Source organism: Crocodylus siamensis, chromosome 6 (genome assembly GCF_052110815.1).
Source record: "Crocodylus siamensis isolate JL-2025a chromosome 6, ASM5211081v1, whole genome shotgun sequence".
Taxonomy (NCBI): Eukaryota; Metazoa; Chordata; order Crocodylia; family Crocodylidae; genus Crocodylus; species Crocodylus siamensis.
In genome coordinates, this window is record NC_143400.1 from 9088369 (window position 1) to 9111521 (window position 23153).

Consider the following 23153-nt stretch of genomic DNA (forward strand, 5'->3'; position numbering starts at 1 on the left):
GTCTGCAGGTTGCCAGACTATGAGGTATTCCCTATGAGCCCAGCAATTAGTGAAACAAGGAAGGCGGCCCGTTGCCAGGCATACCAAGCTGATGTATTCAGTGAAACGGTCTGGGATAACGTGCGACCAAGCCCAGCTCTTTAAGAGGATAAAAAGTGGGAAATACTAGCCCCAAACTCACAAGGAGCTTCCTTCCTTTGCACTTCAGTGATCTCATCCTGCCAGCTCCTCTTACCTCTTGCTGTGAGACACCATGGCTCAAGTCATTAAGAATTTTAGCACTTCTTCAGCCGGTATCCCAGTAGGCCGAACCAGCTTCAGCTCCATCTCTGTATCCCGGGGAGGCAGTGGAGGTTTGAGACAGATCAGTGGGGGTTTCGGCAGTAGGAGTCTCCACAGTCTAGGTGGAAGCAAAAGAATTTCTATCAGCGGAGGTTATCATTCTGCTAGATCTGCGTATGGCTACGGTTTAGGAGGGGTAGGGTATAGGATTGGTGGGGCGGGCTATGGCTTCGGCGGAGGATTCGTACCTGGATCTGGTGGCATTCAGGAGGTCACCGTCAACCAAAACCTCTTGACTCCTCTTAACCTGGAGATCGACCCTAACATCCAGCGAGTGAGAAAGGAGGAGAAGGAGCAGATCAAGGCCCTCAACAACAAATTTGCCTCCTTTATTGACAAGGTAAAGTGTGAGTTGCTTCCTCTAAGAAGCCTATCCCTGTACACCTCCCATTATCGATGTGATAAACAATCCAGATTGTTCTCACTCGGCGTGTCTACACATGCACTTTAATACACATTAGTCTATTTTAATGTGCATTAGTGTCACTAAAAAAACCCTATGTGTTTTCACTAATGCCTACTAAAATAGGCGAATGTGCCTTTTTCTAGTACCTCAGAATGGAGGTACTAAATTTAACGTGCATTAGCAAAAGTGCATTAATGAACCTGTAGACACGCCCAGTTGTCAGTAACAAAACGGTCATAATTGGTCTAGATCTAGATTTTGACTGCTGCACTGGTTAAATGGAAGGCTTCAGTTCGTCCTCTGCAAAAATACAGTCAAGAAACAGTTTAACTCTTCTTCTTTCTTCCTGTCAGTTTAACCCTTCATCTTTCTGTCTGTCAGCATTTCAATATGCAACGATTTCAATGTGCAATGATTCTGCAAACTTCTCCTCTAAAACCTAAACCTGGAGGGACCAATATTGTTCTTTACAGGGGGAAATGGAATATAAATATTTTCCCCCTCCCATCTAGGTAAGAGTGGGTAGTAGGACTTGTTCTTGGGCTAGTGCATATCCCTTCTTAATTTAAAAATGCTGCCAATGACAAATGAGGAACACAAAATGTCACTGTCAAACCAATTATTTTTAGCAAGACTACGGATAGTAAAGCAAATTTTAAGAAACACTGCACCTCTTTGAATTCCGGTTTAAAATATCAGTGCATTATCTGTTAAGCCCTCATAAGTGTGGGAATAGTTTCAGCCTCAAAGGGATTATCTAAGATATTTCCTGATCTTCTGTTGCATAGAAATGGTTGGCTGTTGCACCTCCCTCCGTGGTTTTATGCCCTCTAGTTTTGTAGTGCATCAGATATACCTGTCAAGACACAATATACTCAAAATAAAACCCTTTTCAGAAGATCTCAGTTTGTTTTTTTTAAATGGATGAAGCTCCATGAGACCCTTCAAGTGATATTCTCTCTGGTGGGATTCAGGTCCGATTCTTAGAGCAACAGAACAAGGTTCTGGAGACCAAATGGAGCCTCCTGCAGGAACAAAAAATGGCTAGAAGTAACATTGAGCCCATGTTTGAGGCTTACATCAGCAATCTGAGACGGCAGGTGGAGGTGCTGGGTGGAGAAAGAATTCGGCTGGATTCGGAGCTCAGGAGCATGCAGGATGTCGTTGAAGACTTCAGGATCAGGTAAGCCAAAGGAAGAGGAACACTGCCCTGTTCTTCTCTAAGCAGAGCTATTGCTTTCAAACTCGTAAGGCATGCCCTCAATATGGTACCAACCAAGAACTACGATGACTCCGAGATCTAGAGATAAACAGGTTCAGGTACGCAGTAGGCCTGTGCAAGTAGGAAAATATTCGATCCGGCTTCATAGAATCATAGGGGGCAAGAAGAAGGTCCTGGGTAACGTGGGGCCCTTGCAGGATGCAATGGGAAATTTAGTCATCACACCAGACGGCAAAGCTAACATGTTTAATGATTTCTTTGCCTCTGTCTTCCTAAGTAGGGACCAGACCAGCCACCTCCCTGCTGGGCCCCCCTTGGGCCCCAGGGGAGGTACACCTGGGCCAAAGGTTAGTGAGGATTTAGTGAGGGAGCTTCTGGAGGTGATGGACATATTCAAGTCAGCCAGCCTGGACGATCTCCACTCTAGAGTCCTAAAGGAATTGGCTGAGGTCATTGCAGGACCCTGGCATGGCTCTATGAGCACTCGTGGTGCTCTGGTGTGGTCCCAGAGGACTGGAAGAGGGCCAACATGGTTCCCATCTTCAAAAAGGGGAGGAAGGAGGACCCAGGAAACTATAGGCCAGTCAGTCTTACCTCGATGCTAGGCAAGCTGTTTGAGAAAATTATGCTGGCACACATCCAGGAGGGGCCAGCAGGGGAGATCATGCTTAGGGGCAACCAACACGGGTTCATCAGTGGCAGGTCCTGTCAGACCAACCTGGTGGCTTTATACAATCAGATCACCAGATCATTAGATACAGGGGGAGCAGTGGACATTGTCTTCCTGGACTTCCGGAAGGCCTTCGACACTGTCTCTCACCCCATTCTCATTAAGAAACTGGGGGGCTGTGGTGTCGACACCCACACAGTCAATTGGGTCACCAGCTGGTTGGAGGGCTGCACCCAGAGGGTGGTGGTGGATGGGTCCTTCTCAGCCTGAAAGGACGTGGGCAGTGGGGTCCCCCCGGGCTCGGTCCTCGGGCCCGCACTGTTCAACATCTTTATCAGTGATTTGGACGAGGGGGTAAAAAGCACCCTGTTCAGATTTGCTGATGACACTAAGATGTGGGGGGACGTGGGCACACTAGAAGGAAGCATCAGGCTACAGTCAGACCTAGACAGGTTACAAGGGCGGGCGGACGTGAATAGGATGGGATTCAACACAGACAAGTGCAAGGTGCTGCACCTGGGGAGGAACAACCGGCACCATACCTACAGGCTGGGGAACTCCCCTCTTGTCAGCACGGAGGCGGAAAGGGGTCTGGGGGTCATCATTGACTCCAAGATGTACATGGGCCGGCAGTGTGGGGAGGCAGTCAGGAAGGCCAGCCGCACCTTGTCATGCATCCACAGATGCAACTCGAGCAGGTCCAAGGAGGTGATCCTCCCCCTCTATGCGGCACTGGTCAGGCCACAGCTGGAGTACTGTGTCCAGTTCTGGGCGCCGTGCTTCAAGAGGGATGTCGACGGCATGGAGAGGGCCCAGAGGAGGCCACTCACGTGATCAGGGGGCAGCAGGGCAGGCCCTATGAGGAGAGGCTATGGGACCTGAACCTGTTCAGCCTCCACAAGAGAAGGCTGAGGGGGGATCTTGTGGCCTGTTATAAACTAGTCAGGGGGGATCAGCAGGCATTGGGGGAGTCCCTGTTCCCCCGAGCACCGCCAGGAGTGACCAGGAATAACGGTCACAAGCTGGCAGAGGGTAGGTTTAGGCTAGATATCAGGAGGCGCGACTTCACGGTCAGGGCGGCTAGGGTCTGGAACCAGCTTCCAAGAGAAGTGGTGCAGGCTCCTACCCTGGGGGTGTTTAAGAGGAGGCTGGATGAACACCTTGCTGGGGTCGTTTGACCCCAGTACTCTTTCCTGCCATGGCAGGGGGTCAGACTAGATGATCTGCTCAGGTCCCTTCCAACCCTAGAAACTATGAAACTATGAAACAAGTTGCTGATAAAGAAATTGAACAGCGCGGGCCCAAGGACCGAGCCCCGGGGGAGTCTGCTGCCCACTTCTCCCCAGGTCGAATATGACCCATCCACCACCACCCTCTGAGTACAACCCTTGAGCCAATCTGCAATCCATCTGACTGTGTAGGCATCAGTGTCACAGTCGCCTAGTTTTTTAATGAGGATGCAGTGGGAGACGGTGTCAAAGGCCTTGCTGAAGTCCAGAAAGACTACATCCACGGTGACACCTGCATCCAATGCTTTTGTTACCTGATCATAAAAGGCAATCAGGTTGGTCTGACATGACCTGCCCCTAATGAAACTGTGCTGGTTGACCTTGAGCATCATCCCTGAAGCTGGCCCATTGCAGATGCCAGGGATCTGATCTGGAGCTCTGGACTGGGTTCCCGCTTCGATCTGGCCAAAGCGGCTCCGAAGCTTTGGAGCCACCTCGGAGATCCAGCCATGGGGTATAATGGGGAATCAATGAACTATCTATAACTTTGGGTTTTTTTGTCTGATTTGGATGACACTTTCAGGTATGGTGGCCACTTTTGAGAGCATGAATCCTGCCAAGTTTCAAGGAGATTGGTGCAGGGGTTTGGAGGGAGCTGCACCTCAAGCTGTGGACAAGCAAAACTCGTGACATGGGTGACACTGTGTGTGTTAAGGCGCAGCAGGGTGAAAGCTGCAGGGATGGTGGCCCCTGCTGCAGCCACTAAGCCTGCCAGCTGTCGAGGAGATTGACGCAAGGCTTCTACCTTCTGGGGCCCTGCACCTCTAGCTGTTGACAGGCAAAACTGCTGACAGGCTGCAGACATGGGTGCTTTGCAACTGTGTCTGTCTTGGGGCAGTGGATTGTCTGTATTGATTATTTCTTCTCCTTAGCCGGTGGTTTTGTAGGTGTTAATTGTTGCTAATTAACTGGTTAAATTAGCTAGCAACTGTGTATTGAGCTGGTCCCTGAGTGAATCATGATTCATTGGTAACTGGTAACACAGCCAGGCCTGCAGTAGTTCCTACCCCCTCCCTTGCCCCCCAAGACAGACCCAGTTGCACAAGCACCCATGTCACAAGTTTCGCTTGTCAGCAGCCCGAGGTGCAGGGCTCCAGAAGCCCCCTGCACTGATCTCCTCAACAGCTGGCAGGCTCTGTGGCCACAGCAGGGGCCACCATCCCTGCAGCTTTCACCCCGCTGCACCTTAACTCACACAGTGTCACCCATGTCACGAGTTTTGCTTGTCTGCAGCTTGAGGTGCAGTTCCCCCCACGCCCCTACGCTGATCTTCCTGAAACTTGGCAGGCTTTGTGCTCCCAGTAGAAGCTACCACCCCTGCAAATTTCATCCAAATCGGACATAAAACAACCAAGTTATAGATATTTCATTGATTCCCCATTATACCCCATGGCCGGATCTCCAAAGCAGCTCTGAAGCTTTTCCGAAGCACTTCGGAAAATTTAACAAAGCCAGCGCTTCAATCCAGACATGCTGCTTTGGATGCCAAAGTGTCTAAAGCTTCTCTGGATCCGAAGCCTCACACAGCCCTAGTACTCAGTGGCTGTTTCTGTGTTGGTGGGACGTGTTATCCACCAAAGACCTGGAGAGGGACACAGCCGAAATATTTTTGTTAACAGCTCTTTTCTGAGCTCAAAGGATGTATTAGTGAGTGTACATTTTAGCTGGTTTCTAATTATAATGATTTATTGTAGGCCCTGCTCAGGTCTCTGTGGTACCACAGGCTAGGAGTCAGGAGACCTGAATTCCATTCCTAGCTTTGCTCCTCAACCCGATATGTGACTAGTGTCCCCAAGTTATCCCCTGCAGAATGGAGGTTATAGTGCTGGTCAGCCTTTTGTGACGTGCCTTGAGGTCTCTGGTTAAAACTTGCAACTTCATTATGATTATTAACACCAGGTTCCATCAGAGGACATCAAATGACCTTCTGGAAAGGGAGGGGTTATCTCCCTTTATGCCTGGGGAAACTTTGGTTAAGTGACTTGACCGCAGTGACAAAACACAATGGTGGTAGAACTGGAAATTGTGCCATGCCCCGTTGACGTCTGACTATGGATTTCACTGCAGGCAATGCGTTCAGGGGCATGCATCCTGTATCAAGGGGAGTACTCTCAAGTCTTTCCTCTTGGGAAGAGCCAAGCTTGTCTGGCTTGTTTTATGAGTTGTATACAATCTTTCTTTGAATTTTAGCCTTTCATCTCCCCCTTTTAATTTGGGCTGGGCTGCAGGCCATGGTTAGAGTCAGCCCATTTACTCCCCAGAGAACTAACTGATGTTGCTACGCGCTATTAAGCAAGCAAGCCAAGCCATGAACTCAGACTCTGGCTTCCTTGTGTGCCAGGCCAAACTTTGCTGCCTGCCCTCATGCCCCTCACCTCTGCAGCTCCACTGAAGTCAATGGGATGGGATGTTGCAGAGTACAATTCAGCCTCTCCTGACTAAGCCAGGTGTGTCTCTGCTGAGCTCATATCATGCCCCAGCCAATCCTTCCAGCCTGAGATATCACAAGGCTTCTATTCATATAGGATGAAAAAAATTATAGGAGGATAAAACATTATAGGAGGATAAAACATGCTTTAATGAAGGTTTACAGATCCTCCGGGTGGATTTCTTCTGTTGTCTGGCTCCAGGGCAGTCTCTTTCCAACTAGGCTGGTCATATATGCCTGGCATGGTAAAAACAGTAGCTGTGCATCATTGGAGAGCTGGTCCGGCAGTTCTCTGATATCTATGGAGGCTTTTGGCCACCTGGAAGATAATGGATCAGAATGGCTTCGGTCCATGTTATTGGTAGACACAGTAAATATATGGGTAAAAAAATAACAGCTTGGGAAACATAACAGCCAGCTTGTGGCAGAGGATCTCTGAATGCATGTGATGGATGGCATCCAGTTATACTTATACAAGCCATAATAGGACACGCATCTCCCTGTCTTCCCAACAGGTATGAAGATGAGATCCACAAGCACACAGCTGCGGAGAATGAGTTTGTGGTGCTGAAGAAGGTGAGTGACACTAGCTTTAAAAAAAAGAATAAAAAGGAACATGGGATTTTAAGAGACAAAAGCACTTTTACTCCTTCACCATTTTTGTATCCAGTGGTCCAAGAGATCAAAATACTACACAAGCATCTCATATGCTGCACAAAAGCAGCAGTGTATCCATGCCAGAGCAGTGGCTGTAAGTCCCCACTAGAACCGGTCAACAATATTTTGACAAAAAGGTAGTTATTACCATTATCACTGTTATAAAAAATGAGATTTCATCAACCCTTTTCTTCTGGGAAAAAGCCCTCCATTTTGGCAACACCTGTAAGTTCTCGGCAGGGGTAGGGAATAACCATATCCCAACCAACTCTCTTTCAAATCTCCATGAGGTATCAATTCTGGCTGTTCCCAGAAGTGTTGGTTAAACATGGAAGGACACATCCGCTGGAACACAGATGGGAAGTGGTTTGTAATACAGTGGTTATTGCCTTCTTTTTAGGATGTGGATGCTGCCTACATGAACAAAGTAGAGCTGGGAGCCAAAGTGGATGCTCTGACTGATGAGATCAACTTCTTGAGAGCCCTCTATGAAGCAGTAAGGACCCTTTAAATATTCCCAGCCAAGCATAATGGCCATTTTCCACCCCATGTGCCAAGCTTCTGTGAAGAAGATGCAACCCAAGAAAAAGGTGGGAAAATGGAAACCCTGCCCCTGACTCTGATTTTTTTCCAATTAACAGGAATTAGCTCAAATGCAGTCACAAATCTCTGAAACCTCCGTTGTCCTGTCCATGGACAACAACCGTAACCTGGACCTGGACGGCATCATTGCAGAGGTCAAAGCTCAGTACGAAGACATCGCCAACAGGAGCCGGGCAGAGGCAGAGTCCTGGTACCAGAGCAAGGTGGCAAGCTGTCGAGTTATGAGGGTTCAGAGAGTGGCATTTTTTACTGAAGCTAGTCAGAAAATTCTGGTCCATAGTTTGCTGTCAAAAAAAAATTGCTGTTTTGACAAAATGATTTCAATTCAGATCGAGAAAAAAAGAATTTGACAAATTTATAGACATTCCATGCTGATGTCCTGCAAAATAAACCGAACGAAACATTTACAATTTACTGAAGCAAAGCTTTTCACCTGACCTGGGCCAATATTTTTTTTTATTTCAGAATTTCATTCCATAATAAATTTCAAAACTTTTGACTTTTTTCTTGTTTTGATGGACATGGGTAGGGAGCCAGAAGGGAGGGGACTGAAATCTTCATATTTTTGGAAAGGTTGGAAAAACCATTTTCTGGCTCAAGCTATTCATCACCCAGTGGGCGGCTACTAACCTATAAGAGTGTGGAAAGAAGTTGTTTTAAACCATAGCATACATTATGACTTACCCTCCCCAGTTAGACTTTGAAAACATAGAGCCTGGTTTTCCCCTCAACAATTTGGATCCCATTCTCAGCTAGTGTATACTGCTGCTGTGGTCAAAGGAGTCCCCCCAGCTGATGGCAGATGATCATTGGACCCCATGTTTTTACTTGAACTGTTAGCACAGAAAGAGGTAGAACAAGGTTACAGCAGTTTACAAGGACCTGTTGCCACCTATCTCAGGCTCCCAGCAAAGTCTAATGGTTTCACCCACCTGTGTCTCCCTCTCCTGTCTCTATCTCAGTATGAAGAGCTACAACTCACGGCCAACAGGCATGGGGACGACCTGCGCAACACCAAGGTTGAGATCACCGAGATAAACCGCATGATCCATAGGCTTCACTCTGAGATTGACAGCGTTAAGAAACAGGTACTGGACAAGGTGCCTCCCAGGGGGCCTGAGGCCTGATGTTCTGAGAGAAGAGGACAGATGGTGCAAAAGAGGCATTGGCTTTCAGGGGTCAGAGTGGTTGCATGCACACATCCTCCAGAAACCCTTGACCTGGCAGCTCCATACCACCTCCATGCCTGTTCAGCAAAATGGAAATGTCAGGGGTGGAAGTTGTATTGGTGAAAGACGTTCTACACAGTCTTTCCCCAAGACTATAATAGCCCCCAGAGGGGGAAGCATATAAAACTGTAAGCTGGATAGAAAACTGGCTGGAGCATTGGGCTCAGAGGGTAGTAATCAATGGCTCGATGTCTAGTTGGCAGCTAGTATCAAGTGGAGCGCACCAGGGGTTGAACCTGGGGCCGGCTTTGTTCAATGTCTTCATCAACAACCTGGAAGATGGCACAGAGTGCACCGTCAGCAAGTCTGCAGATGGCACCAAGCTGGGGGGAGTAGTGGATATGCTGGAGGGTAGGGCTAGGATTCAGAGAGACCTCGACGAATTGTAGGATTGGGCCAAAAGAAATCTCATGAGGTTCAATAAGGAGACGTGCAAAGTCTTACAAGGACTTTGCAAAGACTTGGGATGGAGCAATCCCATTCACCAGTGCAGGCTGGGGGCTGACCAGTTGGGCAGCAGCTCTACAGAAAAGGACCTGGGGGTGACAGTGGACAATTAGCTGAATATAAGCCAGCGGTGCACCCTTGTTGCCAAGAAGGCTAACAGCATCCTGGGCTGGATTGGTAGGTGTGTTATCAGCAACTCAAGGGAAATGATTCTTCCCATCTATTCAGCACTGGGGAGGTCAGATCTGGAGTCCTGTGTCTAGTTTTCAGCCTCCCACTATAGCAAGGAGGTGGACAAATTGCAGAGAGTCCATGGGAGGGCAACAAAATCGGTGAGGGAGCTGAGGGACATGACTGATGAGCAGAGGCTGAGGGAACTGGGCATATTTAGTCTGGAGAAGAGAAAACCAAGTGGGGATTGAATACTAGTCTTCAACTCTCTGCAAGGGGGTTACAAAGAGGACGGAGCTGGACTGTTCTCAGTGGGAGCAGATGCCAGAACAAGGAGCAACGGGCTCCAGTTGCATCAAGGGAAGCTTAGGTTGGATATTAGGAAGAATTTTCTCACTAGGAAGGTAGTAAAACACTGAAACAGGTTACCCAGAGAGGTAAAACCTCCTTGGAGGTTTTCAAGACCCAGCTCGACAAAATTTTGTTGGGAATGGTCTAGTCCGGGTTGATTCTGCTTTGAGTAGGAGGTTGGACTAAATGACCTCCTGAGGTCCCTTTCAATCCTAATTTTCAATAACTCACTAATTCTATAGTTCTATAAGACTAAGTTACAGCATCACTATGGCTGGTCTAGTTTACTTGAAGCTTGTTAAATCCTCTCCTGGTAGCCCAGGAGAATGAGTCAGTGGACATCTGGCACACCTCAGGACCAGTGTCTTCAAGACTGTTTTATATCAAGCTAGGAGATACACAAAAGAGCCCAAGGATGTGAACCCCAACGCTGCAGCCTCCACACAGGCACTGTTTGCCATACTTGACAGGTCCTATGAAAACAGAGAGTTTGCAAATCCTGCCATGCTCGATCTGGGATTCACAAGTGCACATTCTCCTGTCCACAGTGCGCCAGTCTGCAGACAGCCATTGCCGATGCTGAGCAGCGTGGAGAGCTGGCTCTTAAAGATGCCCAGGTCAAACTGGCTGAGTTGGAAGATGCCCTGCAGAAGGCCAAACAGGACATGGCCCGCCAGCTGCGGGAGTACCAGGAGCTGATGAACGTCAAGCTGGCGCTGGACATCGAGATCGCCACCTACCGCAAGCTGCTGGAGGGCGAGGAGGGCAGGTGGGCACATCACAAAGTAGAGATATCAGAAGTTATTTTTTCCATTTCAACAGTTCTCCGGGGTCTACCCAACTTTCCCCGGTCGTTTGCTGAGATGCTACATTACATGGTGCTATTGTCACGGGGGCCAAACTTTGTCACTGCTCATAGCAACCATTCATAATAATATCATCCTTTTTTCTTTCCATCACAGGCTGGCTGGAGAGGGTGTTGGTGCAGTGAACATCTGTAAGTATTGTGACTCTCAATTGCCTGATACTCACTCCATTGAAGAATAATTATTCCGCAGGACAGAGAAGGAGGTGGAGATGGCACAATGCAACTGAGATACGAGGCTGCAAATAGATGTGGCGGTAAACACAGAGTGTAAAATGGGTTTTCCGCTCTGGACAGGACTAAGACAAGAGCATCTGAACTATTTCCCTCTAGGCCAGGTCTTGAAGCAGGCGGCTGCTTCCTTACTATCTAAACCTCTGCTGTTTCTTGTTTTGCAGCCGTGGTCTCTTCATCCGTCAGAGGCAGCTACGGCTCTGGGACCACCCTCGGCCTGGGGACAGGGGCCAGCCTCGGCAGCGGGCTTAGTGTCGGGGAAAGTGGCTTCGGCACCAGCAGTGGGAGAGATCTGGTCGGAGGATATAGCTCTGGAGTGGGGAGCAGCTCCAGCATGAAAATTGTATCCAAAACCATGACCAAAAGGAGCTTCCGGAACTGAAGTCCCAATGAAAGCCAAATTCATCCTCGCCCAAAGGGAGGAATATGACGCTGCCTCTTAGTGGCTTCACAACCCACCACATCTCTAAGGCAGAAGCTCGTGGGGGGGGGGTATTATGAAATGTCTCAGAAGAGCTATATTTGTTTTATTGCTTTTAAAAGAAGACACTTCTCACACCCACTGATATTTATTGGCGTGTGGGAGATGCCTTTTTCCATTCCATTTAGAGCGCCACGCAAAGGGTAAAACCCCACCCAGGAAATCAAGTGCTTAAAGCCCATTTTGTGTGAATACTAATTGGCCATTCCACCTAATGAGTTCAGCGGTTCCAGGACTTGGGTCATAGGAACCAGCAATTTTCAAGGAGGTTTCCTGGGAATACCATCTGCTCTGATTTATTCCGGTACAACTGCGGAGTAACTTCAGGTGCAGGTTTACACCAGGGTAACACAGCAGGATTTTGCCCTTTCCATGCTATTTTGTATTTTTCCCCTGCTCTAAATAATCATCGATCCTGTTTCCATCCTTGCATTTCATATATATTAGTCAAGCAACCAGCTAACCCTCTCCTCCTGGTGGGTGGGTGATGGAGTCCTACACTGGGCTTGGAGAGTGGGTGGGTTACATCCACATAAGAGTCAGCTTATATATTTCTTAGCTTGCTTTCCTCTTCTTTCATAGTCCCATTCTTTCTGGTTCCTCTTTCCTGTACCACATAGAATCCATTTCCCAATGGAAAACTGGTGTGTCCACTACAGATTGCTTTACCACCAGAATGCCTTGCTCATTAAGTACCTATAATTCCTATCTGCACCCAGTGGAGCATAACGGCCAACCCACCTTACGGCTATGTCATGCAAATCTCATCTTTAAGCCGCTCTATTATTCACGGTTAGTTCTGAGAGCATGAAAAAAAGAGAGGTGACACAAGAACGATGTTTTCTACATGCCCAGTAAAAAAACAGGCAGAAACTAGATGGATATTATGTTCTGGAGACAGTTAAGATCTGTACCATCTGTAAATGACCTTAAAATCCTTGTGTTTCTATGTGAAGAAAGAAAAGGGGAGTCAGTGTTTTCATGCATCAGGATGCTCATTGTCTCAATTCCCTGTTCCTTTATGCTTGTGCGGCAGTACCTTAATATCATGGAGACTTTTTAATAAACTGCAGTCAACCTACCTGTGTGCAATGCCATCCCTTGGTTCTAATTTTGCCATTTATACTCACTCATATATAATTATATACAGCCAGTCTCATAAGAACAGCCCTAAACCATTGTCATCATTCATTGCCCCTTAGATTGCCATAGCAAAAGCGGAAAAGCAGGGGAGGTAGAGTTAAACACATACTACAGTTCAAATACTGCATGGGAGTTTCCAGCTCTTTGCAGGTGATAGGTTTTTAAGTCGCAGCCCCTGCAACTGTTTGTATTTTTTAAACCGAGATAGTACATGTACATTGAGTCTTAACAATAATGCTTGCTTGCCGGCATGACCGCAGTGGCCAAAATACAGTTAATTACACAGGGCTCATTAAATGCATTCCTACCCAGCAGACTAAAGTGAGGAGCTCTGCAGGGTCCATAACGTCATAGCTGTGAAGATCATGGACTTATCCATGATATGCATAAGTTCTGCCGATGGCACCTGATGAAGTGAGCTCTTGCTCATGAAAGCTTCTGCATCTCTGATTTGGTTAGTCTATCAGGTGTATCTCTACCCTTCCTTCCTCACACTGTTTTGCCATGAAATGCTGTTGAGGGGGAAATAACGGAGGACAAATGTTCCTTGACAAAACATCCCATTTTGACATTCTCTCAACACAACTTCTCAATGCTTTTTCTTTTGAAACAACGTCCGGTTTGGGATTTCTCTGTTACAATATATGATAAATAAAACCAAAAAAATGTTAAAAAATGAAAATCACAAGTTTTTCAACCCAGTTTTAGTGTTTATGTCCTGGGTCCACATTTAGGTCCCCAAGATGCAGTTGAAAGAGACAGCTACTCATCCCACAACCAAGCCAGAAACAGCTGAACAACTGTTACAGCAAAGCAATTCTCCTTGACTTTATCTTCCATCCTATCCCAAATACTGGGTGGTAGAGCATGGCTGCAGGTCGCAGGTCCTGCCAGATCCTCTTGTTTCCATTGTGGCCCATTCCCTCTTCTATTCCTCATGCATGGATATAAAAGGTCTCTGACTTCTGCAGCCAAATACTCAGCTGGTGCGAATCAGTGCAACTGGGGTGAAGTTGGATTTGCAGGGGGGGTTTTTCCCAGCTGAGAATCTGTCCAAGTCAACAAGAAAAGAAAGATCAAAGAAAAAAAAAATCCTATGAAACTTTTCCCAAACGTTCTTGTTCTCTGGTGCTTTAAAATCCACCTCCCCTTGAACACAAGCAATCCCAAGCACAAGAAGTAGTCGAGAATTACTTTGCCAAAGATCTTTTAAAGATCTTTTTTAAAAAAAAAATCCATAAAAAAGGGATCTATAGGCTTGATTCACCTCACACCAAAATGTAAGCCTTCTTTCAAGAGTTGCAGGCAGCTCTTAGGGTGTGGTTCAAATATAAGAGGCCCCTCTTATAATTAATTAATGCCATTGTCCCATGCTCCGACCCAGAAGCTCAGAAAAACTCCTGGGGTGTTCGCACCCAGCAATGTTAGTTTCCTAACAGGCACTGAGTATAAAACAAAGGACAACTTTATTAAGAAGGGGATGCAATGTTAATTTGGGGGGAAAAAAACCACAGCAACATGTTCATTTCTATCACATTTTGGGTAGAAGATTTTGGTCTCTGTTTCCCAATGAACATCCGATGGGCAAATGTCCCTCTCACGTTCAGCTTGCTTCTTTCTTGCAACTCGTTCATGATTCACCATCAATGGTCAGGGATTGTCTAGGGCTCGGATAGGTCCATCTTCAGTCCTATGGGCCGTGTTGTGTAACAAGACAGAGCAAACAAGGAGTCTCAGGTCCACATATGGAGGTAAACTCCAGGTTTAGGAGTTTAGCTCCATTGGTGTAACAGAGCTCTGGGTCAAACAACACAACCGAATACCTCGGGCATAAGCAAGCTGCTTCACAAACGACGTTCTTTGCCCACATGTAAAATGAGCCCACTGTCCCTTTGCTACTTCGCATGATGCTATACACATCAAAAGACCAGCTTTGCTTTTCTCTTTAATCCCTAACTATAAAAAAAAAGGAGGCTTGCCAATGCAGTTTTTATGGGGCTGACTTTCCCGGCAATGAAATGGGCCTCCAATGTAACGTGACACGCGTTTAAGAGCATCTCAAGCCACTACTCAGCAAAACGTGTCAGTGGGATGGTTACCAAACACCCCAAGCTCATAAACATCATCACAATGGGCTTTGGGGCTGATGATGCAGCCGAGGCCCATTTGCCTAGCAGATAAAAAGGGGAACGTTTCCATTCGTGTGTTAGAGGGAGACTCACCCAGGTCATTTTTGCTCTCTGCTCGAGCTTTCCAGCATTCCCTTTGCCTTCGCTCCAGCGGCCATGTCTTGCCGATCCTACCGCATTAGCTCCAGCGGCGGTGGCATGCGGGGTTTCAGCTCTTGCTCAGCTGGCATCCCAAGGAATGTGAAGAGATACAGAGTTAGCACCATCTCCTGCCACGGCGGTGGTGCGGGCTACAGAGGGCTAGGATACTTTGGTAGCCGAAGCCTTGGTGGCACGGCGGCCTGCAAGCCCAGAATGGCTGTTGGGAGCTGTCCTCCTCTTAGATACGGATGTGGCTACAGTCTGGGATATGGCTATGGCTCTGCTGGCTTTGGGTACGGAGCTGGTGGATTCTCTGGTCCTTGTCCACCGATTGCACCGGTCACCGTCAACGAACAGCTGCTCCATCCTCTCAAGCTGGAGTTTGACCCTAATATTCAGTCTGTGAAATACCAGGAGAAGGAGCAGATCAAGACCCTCAACAACAAGTTTGCATCTTTCATTGACAAGGTGAGATGACAGTGGTCACCGATGAGAGCTTTTTTTTTTTTTTTTCATAAAAATGAAAGCTGAGATTTTCAAATGGGCAGGAATGCTCCGGTACAAAATTTCAGCCTAAGGATTTGGATAAGGCCTGATTTTCACTGGGGCCACATTACGTGACTCTAACAAGGTCAGATGGCTTTAAGGCGTGTGTAAAGAAGAGTGATGTAAGATGGCCATAGCGCAACTGAGAACCAGGGTCAAGTTTCATAGTTTCTAGGGTCAGAAGGGACCTGAGCAGATCATCTAGTCCGACCCCCCGCCATGGCAGGACAGAGTACTGGGAGAATAGGATGGGATTGTTGCTAGAACTCTGTATAGAGGGTCTGATTCTTCCTTTGCTTGCACCAGCTTTTATGCTCCTGTTAATTCAGTAAAGTCATCTCTGATTGACCCTGGTATGAGAGGACAGCCGAGCTGTCTAGGTCCTGAGTTGTTCAAAGGTACGTGGGACAACCCCAAAGCATCTCTTCACAAGAGATGTCCGAGGGGAGACCTTGTAGCAGCCTATAAGTTTATCAAGGGAGGACAACAGAGAATTGGAGATGCGCTATTAACCAGGGACCCCTAGGAGTAACTAGGAATAATAGGTGGAAACTAGTGGAGAGTAGATTCGGGTTAGACATTAGGAAGAAATTTTTCACAGAAAGGGAGGCCAGAGTCTGGAACGGGCTGCCAAGAGAGGTGGTGCTGTCACCTGACTTGGAGGTCTTCAAGAGGGGGCTAGATAGGTACCTGGCTGGGGTCGTCTGACCTTGGTCCTTTTCTTGCCTGGGGCACGGGGCCAGACACGATGATCCTTTGGGGTCCCTTATTCATAGATTCATTCATAGATGCTAGGGTCGGAAGGGACCTCAATAGATCATCGAGTCCGACCCCCTGCATAAGCAGGAAAGAGTGCTGGGCCTACATTACCCCAGCTAGATACACATCCAACCTTCTCTTGAATACCCCCAGGGTAGGGGAGAGCACCACCTCCCTTGGGAGCCCATTCCAGAGCTTGGCCACTCGAACTGTGAAGAAGTTCCTCCTAATATCTAATCTAAATCTGCTCTCCTCCAGCTTGTGGCCATTATTTCTTGTAACCCCCGGGGGCGCCTTGGTGAATAAATACTCACCAATTCCCTTCTGTGCCCCCCTGACGAACTTATAGGCAGCCACCAGGTCGCCTCTCAACCTTCTCTTGCGGAGGCTGAAAAGGTCCAGTTTCTCTAATCTCTCCTCATAGGGCTTGGCCTGCAGGCCCTTAACCATACGAGTGGCCCTTCTCTGGACCCTCTCCAGGTTATCCGCATCTTTCTTGAAGTGCGGCGCCCAGAATTGCACGCAGTACTCCAGCTGCGGTCTGACCAGCGCCCGATAGAGGGGAAGTATCACCTCCTTGGACCTATTTGTCATGCATCTGCTGATGCACAATAAAGTGCCATTGGCTTCTATGAATGGAAACGATCCCCTTTTTATCTGCTGGGCGAACGGGCCTTGGCTGCATCATCAGCCCCAAAGCCCATTTGTGATGATGTTTATGAGCTTGGGGTGTTCGGTAACCATCCCATTTACACGTTTTGCTGAGTAGTGGCTTGAGATGCTCTTAAATCGATGAATCTATGAATCTCTGTGATACCAACTGGTTCTGTGTTTTTCTAAACGGCCTGGCTGTCAGAAGATGCATTCAAAATATTTTTGATTCCTATGATCTCCACCTTGCCAAACATCTGTCAGATGCAGCAAATGCAATTTCCCGTTCACTTTGCATTGTCAGCAGTAATTCTTTGCTCTTAGCCCGCCTGGTGCGTTAGATCCTTTCAGAAGCCTCAAGCAAGCTCTGTTTCTTTTGGATTCAGGTCCGATTCCTGGAGCAGCAGAACAAGGTGCTGGAGACCAAATGGAGGTTTCTGCAGGAGCAGAAGCGTTACAAGAGTAACATCGAGCCCATGTTCGAGGCGTATACCTGTAACCTGAGGCGGCAGCTGGAGGCTTTGGCGGGGGACCGAGCTAACCTGGAGACAGAACTGAACAACACGCAGGAAATTCTGGAGGATTACAAGAAAAAGTAAGTGTGAAACTCTGCCAGATACTTTATTTTATTTCATACCCGTGGGGGGGGAACAGATCCCATAATCTATTCCGAGATGGAAAACTTAGTATAACGTGACCCTCTCTCATATCCCTATCAGATATGAAGAGGAAACCAGTCGGCGAGCCTGTGCAGAGAATGAATTTGTGATGCTTAAAAAGGTGAGTAATAGGCAGGTCATTTATAACCCAAACCAAGGCCAGTTTATTACAAGCAATGAGACAGTTATGTACAATGATTTTTAACTCTGAAAGACAGAAAGGAAGGAAGAAAATTACACGGGAAGATAATGAAATGATGATAAACTTAGGCAAGTGATGATTCAGGGGACTGAATGATTAACCACATTTTCTTCCAGCATTAATAGATATATTATGTTTCCTGGAAAATTCTCTCATTGCCTCACTGGCCTGCTTTAGGATGTGGATTGTGCCTACATGAACAAGGCTGAATTGGAAGCCAAGGTAGAGTCCCTCATTGAAGAGATCACCTTCCTGAGATGCTTGTATGAGGCGGTAAGGACCTTTCCTACTCCCTTCAGTCCATGGGATATCTTTTAGGAGGAGAAGAAAACAACTAGGGCTTGTCTGGGGTGGTTTGGATAAGGATGATCTTCCCTCTGATGTGGGGTTGGATGACATGACGTCCAGAGGTCCTTTCCAGCCCTACTCTTTTATGATTCTATGAACTTCTATGAGACGTAGTGGGTCGAATTTGTTGGGAGTCTGATGGCAAACTCTCATAGTATCCTTTGAAAATGACATCTGAATTGAATATAGAGTTGGAAAGATGGGTAAGAGCCAGAGCCCAAGTTTGGTGCGAATGGGAAACAGCTGCGTTGCTTTGATGTGTCCATTTATACCAGCTGAAGGCCTGGCCTGGTGAGGCAGGAGCCCCTAACTCCAGCTGAACGGACTAGTTCCATGTGCGACTCTTGGTGAAACCACAAAGCCCAATTCTGGTTTGCATCGTGTCATTTTTGACATGGCTTTGGCCACGTTAAGTACGACTTACACTGCGTTACATGCACCCTCATGTTAAAACCCATTCAATTCCTCTCCTTGTTTCTGGGTGAGAGCCAAAGCTATGAAGGACCTCGTTGCCTTTGGTCAGAGGAAGCAAGGACAACTGCCTGACGAGGTCTGTCTCCTGCAGGAAATTGCTCGGCTCCAAGCTTCCATTTCGGACACTTCCGTTATTGTGCAAATGGACAACAGCCGGGCCCTGGACATGGATGACATCATAGCAGAGGTTAAAGCACAATACGAGGACATCGCCAACAGGAGCCGAGCTGATGCAGAGTCCTGGTACTACAGCAAGGTAGGCGAACCTAGAGGGAAAGGGGTGGTGGATGCTTGTGAGAGGTATGGCCCTAGCAGTGAACTCGTCAGCGAAACAGTTCCACTTCCAGGCCGAACAGAGGGAGTAGAATATGGGGAGGCAGCTCTCCACTCACGAGATCCATTTTATGCCATTATAGTCCCTAATTCTGTTATGATTTAGTCTCTACGATCAAGAGAGGGGGCCAAAATCTCATCTCTGCACGCTTCACTTCATCAGAGCTACACCCATGTGCATCGGCTAAGGGGCTGGATTTACACAAATATTTGAAATTTCCAGTCTGGATTTACCAAACTTTCCGAAACGCAGATTCATCTGATGGCCTTGCCTGCCACGTTTCCACAACCTGCGTGGCATCCCCATTTACAGTCCACACAGAAGAGAGCGGCCTACTGCGGCTACTGTCTGAAGGAGTTGCTCCTAATTCTAGTGGCAGAGATCTGCACTCAAGATCCTGCAGCCAAATACTGCTGCAGAGCTGAGAGGAGCTTGTTACAATTTCCGTAGCTGTTTGGTATTTTTTGAGAGCGTCTGTTCATTCTTTTGACATTCATTATAATGGTGAATTCTGTCTCCCCTAAGTACGAGGAGCTGAGAGAAACTGCCAGGAAACACAGCGACAATTTGCGTAACACAAAGAACGAGATAATGGAGCTGAGCCGGGTGATTCAAAGACTGAATGGAGAACTTGAAAATGCAAAGGTCCAGGTAAGTGTGAGCCACTGGCAAAGGCTGTTGAAGGTATCAATCACTTGTAACATAGAGGCTGTTTTGTGAAGGCTCCACTTTATTCGGTGATGATTTAAACATTGTCCCACAACAATAAGGCAATAAAAATCCCCTCCACTGAAAATTATGTAGTGCTGCTTGACTGTTCTGAAGAACTGCTAGGGTCTTGGATAGTAACTGGTCCACAAGAAGATCAAAGTCTATTATTTATATCTTAGAATCAGAAAATCATGGGAAATGAGGGGTGGAAGGGACCTCAAGAGCTCTAGTCTAACCGCCTGCTCAAAGCAGGACCATCCCCAACTTGATCATCCCAGCCAGGGCTTTGTTAAGCCAGGCCTTAAAAACCTTAAAGGATGGAGACTCTACTACCTCTCTAGGTAACCTGTTCCAGTGCTTCACCATCTTCCTCGTGAGAAAGTTTTCCTAACATGCAACCTAAACCTGCCTTGCTTCTAACAGAGTTATTCCTTTGGCTCGAGCAGCGGAGGCATGTGCTGTCCAAATGAAGCCTTCTCCCATTTCTGATTTCTTTATGGTCCTGAATATGCAACCAAATTAAAATAAGGACATAAACTAGCAGAATCAAGGGATGACCCATCCAACAAATGGAAGTGCGTCTCTAAATGGTCTTTATCAGCTTTGAAAATCTCAACCAGTGGCCATATTTCCCTTCGGTGTCTTAGACAGCAAGACCTAGAATAGCTCGCAGCAAAGATCTATATCATGGATTTTGGTCCACAAGGTTGAATTCAAGGGAATCCCCATACCGTAAGTCGGTATGTTGAGTAAGTTGATGGCAATGCCAGTGAGGGAGGAGTCCTCCATCCAGCTGACCACAAAGTGGCTCTGGAGATGTCCCAAGATGGCTATCTCCGCCTGAGCAGTTCAAGCAGAATCCAAAAGTAGGCAAATTGCAGCCAAACAAAGAAGCTCTCAGGAAAGAGCAAATTTTGCTGAGTATGTGCATGTCCTCTCTCCAAAGAGAGGTAAACTGGAAGCAGCCACAGCAGAAGCTGAGGAACGTGGCGAGATGGCCCTCAAAGATGCCAGGTTCAAACTGACTGACCTGGAGGCTGCCCTGCAAAAGGCCAAGCAAGACATGGCTTGCCAGCTGCGGGAGTACCAGGAGCTGATGAACGTCAAGCTGGCGCTGGATATTGAGATCGCCACCTACCGCAAGCTGCTGGAAGGGGAAGAATACAGGTGGGTGCTTGGCACAACCTTGATAAACGCTGCCCACAATTTGTTTAAAACACCTAGCGCAGCTAAGGCCTGAATCCTTCAGCCTAAGGCATGGTCCGTAGACTTCCAAGTCCCCCCACTGAGAGCAATTGAGGAAATGTTTTCTAAGCACATAAGAGGGTTAGGAGCGTCTGTGCCATGGTTGATGTTCAAGCTCCTAATGCACTCAGGTGATTTGGGCCATTTTGCCAATTGGGTTTCCATGAGTAAGGCACGGGGGAGTATGGAAATAAGAAATGAACAATGCACATGCACACCAGGCAGTCAAACTGCAGTACTTCCAAGTCCCAAATGTGTTGGCAATATCACAGGTCGTCAAGATGCAGCTGATTCAGGTAGGGACCACATATATGCAATGCATATTATAAGCCTATTTCCTACGTGCTGCATTTTAACGCTTTCTTCATTTGCCCATCCTCATAGGTTGGGTGGTGAAAGCGTGTGCCCTGTGAACATTTGTAAGTACCAGAAACAGTCTCCTTCTCAGCAGTCCCCCATGATTAACCTTTGCCAATGAAATGCATTCACTTACTTACAACCTCTGGCTTCCTTTGCAGCTGTCTGCAGATCCCAGGGGGGGATTGTGCACGATACCAACCCCTGCTTTGGAGGCGGATACACTTCTAGCAGTAGAGCTTTATTCAGAAGCGGTGGGCTAGTTAGCAGCGGAGGCATGTGCAGCACTAGTGCTGGAAAAAGCATCGTTACAGGCGCTGGAGATATACATGCACCCTGTGTTCCTGCTGACGGATACAGTGCTGGAAGTGGACGGAGCTCCAATGTCAAATTTGTATCCTCTACCACTTCCTACAGAACCAAATACTGATCATAAGCACCTGAAAGTCCTCACTGCCCTGCCTAATGAGGGAAACACCAGTCATCAGTACTCGACCCTTAGGGGATTTTCTGCATTGCTATTTGCCAGGAGCATCTTCCCCCTCTGCTGTTCTGAGGCTGTTGCTCTGTTTACTTACCTGTGCTGTAGTTTCACAAAGCTGCTTTTCTCACCTCCTCCTTTTCCTCCTGGGTTAGGTAGGCCTGGTTAACCCGGCTCTGTAATGCCATTTTGACCTGGAAGCACATTGTCAGTGCATCGTAAGTACAGACCCAATCATTTGTGAACAGTGATGGCGTTAAAAAAAATTAAAAAATCATACTTTCATCATTTCATAGTTGGTCAGGTCAGAAGGGACCTGAGCAGATCATCGAGTCCGACCCCCTGCCATGGCAGGAAAGACTACTGGGGTCAAACGACCCCGGCAAGGTGTCTTTAGTGGAGAAAGAAAATCCCCCCCTTTACTATTCAGAGCTTTTCCTCAAACAGGCAGGGAACAGCTGCAAATGTGAAATCTCTGGTTTTTCAGTTTCTACCATGCATGGCATCCCAACTGTGTGCACCGGCTCAGCCCCTGCATTGTTTATGGAGAAGAGCAAGCCACCAATGTACAGATTTGATCTAGTTCATCATTTCCTCCTGCTGTTCTATCAATTGCATGTACCTTTATTTGTATTCTGTCTTTCCAATAAACTAATGGAGCAGATCAGTCTGGTGGTTTCCAGTGTGGACATTTTAATTAGACAACAAGGTGCATCTCTGCCCAAGTGTTAAAAAAAAAGTAATTTCTTGCCAGTTGGTATCTCACAAGACAGAGAAAATTCCCCATTCTTCTGGGGGAAAAAAATGGCTAATCTTCTAATGTCAGTAAGAAAAGATGGTAATTAGCAGGGAATGAGAAACACCAATACTACCATGGTATCCATGGATGGATAGATGGATGGAGGAGGAATCGATGGATAGGTTGAACAATGGAACTGGGTAGAGACATGAGGGTGAAACCGGAGGCAGCACATGCAGCGGATAGACGTTATCATGACAGTTATTTTAAGAAAGAAGTCTTAAACCGCTACTCACTGCACTCAGGCCCCTTTACACCATGTATAAAGGTAACATCCCTGGAAATCAGCTAGTGACCCTGTACAAGCCTGAAGGTGGTGGCAGCATGGCTGAGGCACCTACCTACAACCGCACAGGCATGAACATAAACCTTGCTATGAACACCCCCCAGGGCTGCCCCCAGCTGACTCAGCTGCAAGTAGATACTTGGTCATTTGGACTGGGGTGTCAGAGGTGGCCAGGTGTGATGGTAACTATATCTTTCCGTGGTGATCTGCTCATTAGAGAAGATGATGGGGTTTGCATCACAGTAGCCTCCCAGGCATCAGATTTGGGAGGGCCTTTGACAATACCAAAGTGCTGACAGCTGTAAATGCATGACCATGATATGTCCAAGGGATCTTGTATGTAAACCTCTATGGATCGCCAGGACAGAGGTTGAACCAAATGGCACCAGAGCAGCCAAAAAGTCTTCCCATTCAGGAATACAGAGGTCCCAAAAACCACAGCTGTTTAAGGGGAGGGGGCAGGGGCTCATGGGGAACGGTTTGGTGAAAACCA

General features: G+C 47.3%; 2 protein-coding genes across 2 annotated transcripts; both read left to right on the forward strand.

Annotated features, from left to right (window-relative positions):
* The first annotated feature begins 209 nt into the window (after positions 1–209).
* Positions 210–12476, forward strand: LOC149860907 (keratin, type II cytoskeletal cochleal-like). The gene is made up of 9 exons (XM_090050686.1): positions 210–682; positions 1723–1931; positions 6873–6933; positions 7415–7510; positions 7656–7820; positions 8580–8705; positions 10364–10584; positions 10778–10812; positions 11079–12476. Exons 1-9 carry the CDS (start codon positions 254–256, stop codon positions 11294–11296), a joined length of 1560 nt encoding a protein of 519 aa, XP_089906812.1. The 5' UTR covers positions 210–253; the 3' UTR covers positions 11297–12476.
* A 2322-nt stretch (positions 12477–14798) lies between these two features.
* Positions 14799–22520, forward strand: LOC149860908 (keratin, type II cytoskeletal cochleal-like). Its single transcript, XM_090053017.1, has 9 exons — positions 14799–15276; positions 17151–17359; positions 17484–17544; positions 17803–17898; positions 18539–18703; positions 19307–19432; positions 20439–20659; positions 21122–21156; positions 21256–22520. Exons 1-9 carry the CDS (start codon positions 14824–14826, stop codon positions 21522–21524), a joined length of 1635 nt encoding a protein of 544 aa, XP_089909143.1. The 5' UTR covers positions 14799–14823; the 3' UTR covers positions 21525–22520.
* The last annotated feature ends 633 nt before the right edge of the window (positions 22521–23153 follow it).

Coding starts and splice junctions, on each gene's coding strand:
- LOC149860907 (XM_090050686.1), top strand. CDS start 254: ATGGCTCAAGTCATTAAGAATTTTAGCACTTCTTCAGCCGGTATCCCA. Junction 8,706..10,363: donor TTGACAGCGTTAAGAAACAG/GTACTGGACAAG, acceptor TCCTGTCCACAG/TGCGCCAGTCTGCAGACAGC. Junction 10,813..11,078: donor TGTTGGTGCAGTGAACATCT/GTAAGTATTGTG, acceptor CTTGTTTTGCAG/CCGTGGTCTCTTCATCCGTC.
- LOC149860908 (XM_090053017.1), top strand. CDS start 14,824: ATGTCTTGCCGATCCTACCGCATTAGCTCCAGCGGCGGTGGCATGCGG. Junction 15,277..17,150: donor TTGCATCTTTCATTGACAAG/GTGAGATGACAG, acceptor TTTTGGATTCAG/GTCCGATTCCTGGAGCAGCA. Junction 19,433..20,438: donor TTGAAAATGCAAAGGTCCAG/GTAAGTGTGAGC, acceptor CTCTCTCCAAAG/AGAGGTAAACTGGAAGCAGC.